At 56.1% G+C, this 6,092-nt stretch overlaps 1 protein-coding gene across 1 annotated transcript; it reads left to right on the forward strand.

The window, feature by feature from the left end:
• Positions 1 to 485: 485 nt before the first annotated feature.
• LOC137468029 (voltage-dependent calcium channel gamma-8 subunit-like) lies at positions 486 to 2,685 on the forward strand. Its single transcript, XM_068179450.1, has 4 exons — positions 486 to 507; positions 1,536 to 1,676; positions 2,197 to 2,249; positions 2,284 to 2,685. The coding sequence occupies exons 1-4, from the start codon at positions 486 to 488 to the stop codon at positions 2,683 to 2,685; spliced, it is 618 nt and encodes a 205-aa protein (XP_068035551.1).
• Positions 2,686 to 6,092: the final 3,407 nt, after the last annotated feature.

The raw sequence follows: 6,092 nt of genomic DNA on the forward strand, positions 1-6,092 counted from the left end.
CCCATGGCAACCGTGTCACTGTCACCCCATTGTCACCATGGTAACCGAGTACCTGCTGCGTGAGTCACCATGGCAACCGTGTCACTGTCCCCATGGCAACCGTGTCATTGTCACCATGGCAACCGTTGTCACCGTCACCCCATTGTCACCATGGTAACCGAGTACCTGCTGCGTGAGTCACCATGGCAACCGTGTCACTGTCCCCATGGCAACCGTGTCACTGTCCCCATGGCAACCGTGTCACTGTCACCCCATTGTCACCATGGTAACCGAGTACCTGCTGCGTGAGTCACCATGGCAACCGTGTCACTGTCACCATGGCAACCGTGTCACTGTCACCATGGCAACCGTGTCACTGTCACCCCATTGTCACCATGGTAACCGAGTACCTGCTGCGTGAGTCACCATGGCAACCGTGTCACTGTCCCCATGGCAACCGTGTCACTGTCACCATGGCAACCGTGTCACTGTCACCCATTGTCACCATGGTAACCGAGTACCTGCTGCGTGAGTCGCCATGGCAACGGGGACTCTGTCACCTCATTGTCACCATGGCGACCGTGCCACCGCCACCTTTGTCCTGTGTCACCGTGGGAACCAAGCCCTGGCTTCTATCTCCATGGCAACGCTCCCAGCATCCTCCCGTCGCCATGGCGACAGCCTGGTACCCACCCGCGTGTTTCTATGGCAACCGGGCCGGCGATGCTGCTGCCGTTGCCATGGCGACGTTCCCAGCTTCCTCCCGGCCCTGCAGTTGCCATGGCAACGCTCCCGTGGCCGTCCTGGCAACCGTCCCGGCGATGCCGCGGCTGTTGCCATGGCGACAGGCTGGTACCCAGCCTCGCGTTTCCGTGGCAACCGCTCCTGGCTCCCGGATTGGCCCCGGCTTCGGGGCTCTGATTGGCCGGAGATAACAGATCCCCCTCTAAAGGCAGGCTCTGATTGGTCAGCGAATCCTGCGCTCCCATTGGCTGGAGATAACAGCCACCCCCCCAATCCCTTCCTCACTGGTCTCTGATTGGTCAGAGAGGGCAGATCCCCCTCCAGTGGTGATTCCTGATTGGCTGGACCTCCCAGATCCCCTTTCCAATGCTGCTCCCTGATTGGTCCCCATTCCCTGAGCTCCCATTGGCTGGAGATAACAGATCCCAGCACCGATTGGCCAGAACTCCAGATCCCCTCAACTGCTGGGCTCTGATTGGCCAGGACTCCCAGATCCTCCTCCATTGCTGGGCTGTGATTGGCCAGGACTCCCAAACTCCTCCCCTTCATTGCTGGGCTCTGATTGGTCACAAGTGCCAGATCCCCTCCATTGCTGCACTCTGATTGGCCAGAACTCCCTGACCTGATCCCCCTCCACTGCTGCTTCCTGATTGGTCACAACTCCCACCTCCCCTCCATTGCTGGCCTCTGATTGGTCACACCTCCCACCTCCCCCTCCAATGCCGCTCCCTGATTGGCCACCCACCCCCAGCGCTCCCATTGGGCCGCGGAGGAGCTCTCCCAAGCCCTGATTGGCCGGTTTGGCTCCGCAGGCGTGGTCCGGGCCTCGAGCATCTTCCCGATCCTGAGCGCGGTGCTGCTGCTGCTGGGGGGGCTCTGCGTGGCCGCCTCGCGCCTGCAGCGGGCCAGGACCAGCCTCGTGCTTGGCGCCGGCATCCTCTTCGTGGCCGCGGGTACGTGGGCCAAAAACCCCAAAGTCCATTCCGAAATCCATCCCGAAATCCCCAAATCCATCCCAAAATCCATCCCAAAATCCATCCTGGCATCCTCTTCGTGGCCGCGGGTACGTGGGGCCAAAAATCCCAAAATCCATCCTGAAATCCATCCCAAAATCCATTCCTGAATCCCCAAAATCCACCCCAAAATCCATCCCTGCATCCTCTTTGTGGCCGCGGGTACGTGGGGCCAAAAACCCCAAAATCCATCCCAAAATCCCCAAAATCCATCCAAAAATCCATCCCAAAATCCCCAAAATCCATCCCAAAATCCATCCCAAAATCCATCCCAAAATCCATCCCAAAACCCCCAAAACCATTTTTTCTCCTTTATTCAATCTCCCCTCTTTGTCCTTCACGATTTTTTATTTTTCCCCCCCATTTTTTTTTAATGTTTCCCCCCCTTTTTTTTAATTCCTCCCGCCCCCCAATCCCCCCCCCTGCCCCCCGCCATTCTTTAACCCCTTCCCTCCCGCAGGCCTCTCCAACATCATCGGCGTCATCGTCTACATCTCGGCCAACGCCGGCGAGGGCTCGGGGGGGGGGTGGGGGGAGGGTCCCCTCCCCCCGCCCCGCCGGGGGCGAGCGCCGCCCCTCCCCCTACAGCTACGGCTGGAGCTTCTACTTCGGCGGCGTCTCCTTCATCCTGGCCGAGGCCATCGGCGTCCTCGCCGTCAACCTCTACATCGAGCGGCACCGCAAGGCCCCTCCGCGCCGCCGCCCGCCGCCCCTCCCCCCCCTCCCCCTCCCCGCGCCGCCGCCCCTCCCCCCCGCCGCGGCGCTGCCCAGGCCCCGCCCCCCGCGCCGCCGCTCGCGCTCGGGCTCGCGCTCCAGCGGCAAGTCACGTGACCCCTCCCCTCCCCCACCCCCACCCCAACCCCCCCCAGCAGCCGCCGCGCGGGAAACCCGCGTCCCCTCCCCTCCCCCACCCCCCTCCCCCCCGCCGAGATCTCCATGTACACCCTGAGCAGGGCGGGGGGAGGGGAGGCCGCGCCCCCTCCCCCACCCCAGCAGGCGGCGCCCCTCCCCCCCCCGGCCCCGCCCGGCACGCCCGGGGCCCCTCCCCCACCGCCCGCCTTCCTGACGCTGCAGGGGGGGGGCGGGGGGGGAGGGGCGGAGACCCCCGGGGGGGCACCGGGACCCTCAACAGGAAAACGACGCCGGTGTAGGGAGAGCACAGCCCCGAAACCGGCCCGGAATCACCCCGAAATCAGCCGAAATTATCCCAAAATTATCCCAAAATCGGGCCAAAATCAGCCCGGAATCAGCCCGAAATCAGCCCAAAATCAGCCCAGAATTATCCCAAAATCGGGCCAAAATCAGCCCGGAATCAGCCCGAAGTCAGCCCAAATTCACCCCAAAATCAGCCTGAAATCACCCCAAAATCAGCCCAAAATTATCCCAAAATCGGCCCATAAATCACCCCAAAATCAGCCCAAAATTATCCCAAAATCGGGCCAAAATCAGCCGGAATCGGCCCAAAATTATCCCAAAATCAGCCTGAAATCAGCCCAAAATATCCCCCAATTCAGTCCAAAATCAGCCCCCAAAATCAGCCCAAAATCAACCCGAAATCAGCCCCAAATCAGCCAGAAATGAGCCCAAAATTTTCCCAAAATCAGCCCAAAATCATCCCAAAATCAGCCTGAAATTATCCCAAAATCAGCCCAAAATTATCCTGAAATTATCCAAAATCCCCCAAAAATCTCCCAAAATTAACCCAAAATCCCCCAAAAATCTCCCCAAAATTCACCCAAAATCACCCCCAAAATTCCCCCAAAATTCATGAAAATTCACCCCAAATCCCCCAAAATTCACCCCAAACCACCCAAAAATCTCCCAGAATTCACACCAGAATCCCCCAAAATTCACCTAAAATTCACCCAAATTCACCCAAAATTCACCGGGATCCCCCCAAAATCAGGGGTCCCAAAAATGCTCATTTTTGGAGCCCCAAAATCCTCATTTTTGGGGGGAATTCCCCAAATTTTCCCTCCCTGGGGGATTCCAAAATTGCCTTTTTTTCAATTTCTTCCCCTTTTCTTTCTTTTTCCCCCATTTTTGCCCTTTTTCCCCTTTTTTCCCCTTTTTTGCTTTTATTTGTCCTTTTTCCCCCTTTTTAACCTTTTTGTACTTTTTTGGCCTTTCCCCCCCTTTTCCCCCTTTTTTGGTCTTTTTTTTTTGCCCCATTTTTTTGCCTTTTTTTGTTCTTTTTTTTGCCTTTTTGACTTTTCCCCCTTTTTCCCCTTTTTTTTTGCCCTTTTTTTGCCTTTTTTTTACATATTTTGCCTTTTTTTTGGTTTTTCCCCCCCTTTTTCCCCTTTTTTGGTCTTTTTTTTTTTGCCCCATTTTTGCCTTTTTTGTTCTTTTTTTTGCCTTTTTTACTTTTTTCCCCTTTTTTCCCTTTTTTGCCCTTTTTTTTGCCTTTTTTTTACATATTTTGCCTTTTTGGGTTTTTTCCCCCCCTTTTTTTCCCTTTTTCCTTTTTTCCCTTTTCCCCCCTTTTGGCCCCAGTTTTGCCCCTCCCCCCCAAGCCCCGGGGGGTCCCAGTGCCTTAAAGGGGGGGGCTGGGACCCCCGGGATGCCCCCACCAGTATGGACCAGTAAGACCAGTAAGGGCCAGTCTGGACCAGTATGGACCAGTCTGGACCAGTATGGTCCAGTTTGGACCAGTTTGGACCAGTTTGGACCAGTAACTCCCATTTCCTGGACCAGTTTGGACCAGTTTGGCCCAGTAACTCCAGTTCCCTGGACCAATCTGGACCAGTTTGGACCAGTAACTCCCAGTTCCCTGGACCAGTTTGGCCCAGTTTGGACCAGCAACTCCCAGTTCCTGGACCAGTTTGGACCAGTTTGGGCCCATTTCTGGGACCAGTATCCCCCAGTTTCCCAGCACCAGTATGGACCAGTCTGGACCAGTTTAGACCAGTCCAGACCAGTTCCCTGCCTGATATGGGACCAGTATCTCCCAGTTTCCCAACTCCGGTTTGGACCAGTTTGGACCAATTTCCCTGGACCAGTTTGGACCAGTTTGGACCAGTAACTCCCATTTCCTGGACCAGTTTGGACCAGTTTGGCCCAGTAACTCCCAGTTCCCTGGACAGTTTGGCCCAGTAACTCCCAGTTCCCTGGACGAGTTTGGCCCAGTTTGGACCAGTAACTCCCAGTTTCCCTGACCCAGTTTGGCCCAGTTTTGGACCAGTAACTCCCAGTTCCTGGACCAGTCTGGACCAGTTTGGCCCAGTAACTCCAGTTTCCCTGACCCAGTTTGGACCAGTTTGGACCAGTAACTCCCAGTTTCCCTGACCCAGTTTGGCCAGTTTGGCCCAGTAACTCCCAGTTCCCTGGACCAGTCTGGACCAGTCTGGACCAGTTTGGACCAGTAACTCCCAGTTCCATGGACCAGTCTGGACTAGTTTGGGCCAGTTTGGACCAGTAACTCCCAGTTCCCTGGACCAGTCTGGACCAGTTTGGCCCAGTTTCCCACACACCGCTCCCTCCAGTCCCCTCCCAGTCCCTCCCAGTCCATTCCCAGTTACCCGACGTGGGTGGGGGGGGCTGGGATCATTGGGAGCCCCCCCCGGACCGCCCAGGCCACGCCCCCTTGACCAAACCACGCCCCTTTCAGCCCCTCCATTCTAAACCCCGCCCATTTTTTTCTGCCACTCCCACTTAAACCCCGCCCCGCCTTGCTCAGACCACGCCCCCACCCTGTCAGGGTTGTGGCCACGCCCCGTTCGCGCTCAAACCACGCCCCCGGCGAGCGGCCACGCCCTCTTTATTTAAGCCCCGCCTCTTCCTATGCGAGCCCCGCCCCCCCGCGCTGGCCCCGCCCCCGCATGCGGATTTTTACGGGAATTTCGCTCTTTCCAATAAAAACCAAGCGAGAAAAGGCGAGTCGGGGGAGGGGAAATTTGGGGAATTTTGGGGAATTTGGGAGAATTTGGGGGATTTTGGGGAAAATTTTGGGAATTCTGTGGAATTTGGGGAAATTTGTGGGAATTTGTGGGAAATTCGGGGAATTTTTGTAGGAATTTGGGGAAAATTTTGGGAATTCTGTGGGAAGTTGGGGAATTTTTGGGAATTTGGTGGGAATTTTGAGGGTTTTGGGGCCATTTTGGGCACATTTGGGACCTGGAAAGGACCAAAGGAATCCTTATTAATATTAACAAGCCTCATTAATACTAATAAGCATACCCAAAACGCCAATCAAAGCGTCAAGACCCGCCCCTTTACCGAATTCCCCTTGCTATTGGCTGACAGAGCTGTCAGTCATATTAAAACCACACCGCCCCGCCTTGCACTGCTCTGATTGGTCAATCCCGCTGCCAATCACACAACAGCGCGTTCTCATTGTTTAGCGCCTCGATCCCG

Source organism: Anomalospiza imberbis, unplaced genomic scaffold (genome assembly GCF_031753505.1).
Source record: "Anomalospiza imberbis isolate Cuckoo-Finch-1a 21T00152 unplaced genomic scaffold, ASM3175350v1 scaffold_984, whole genome shotgun sequence".
NCBI lineage: Eukaryota > Metazoa > Chordata > Aves > Passeriformes > Viduidae > Anomalospiza > Anomalospiza imberbis.

What these genes read in the sequence shown, in the direction of transcription:
- LOC137468029 (XM_068179450.1), top strand. Translation starts at nt 486, where the DNA reads ATGGTAACCGAGTACCTGCTGC. An exon ending in GGTAACCGAGTACCTGCTGC is followed by an intron (nt 508 to 1,535) that starts GTGAGTCGCCAT and finishes TTGGCTCCGCAG; the next exon opens with GCGTGGTCCGGGCCTCGAGC. An exon ending in TCTCGGCCAACGCCGGCGAG is followed by an intron (nt 2,250 to 2,283) that starts GGCTCGGGGGGG and finishes AGGGTCCCCTCC; the next exon opens with CCCCGCCCCGCCGGGGGCGA.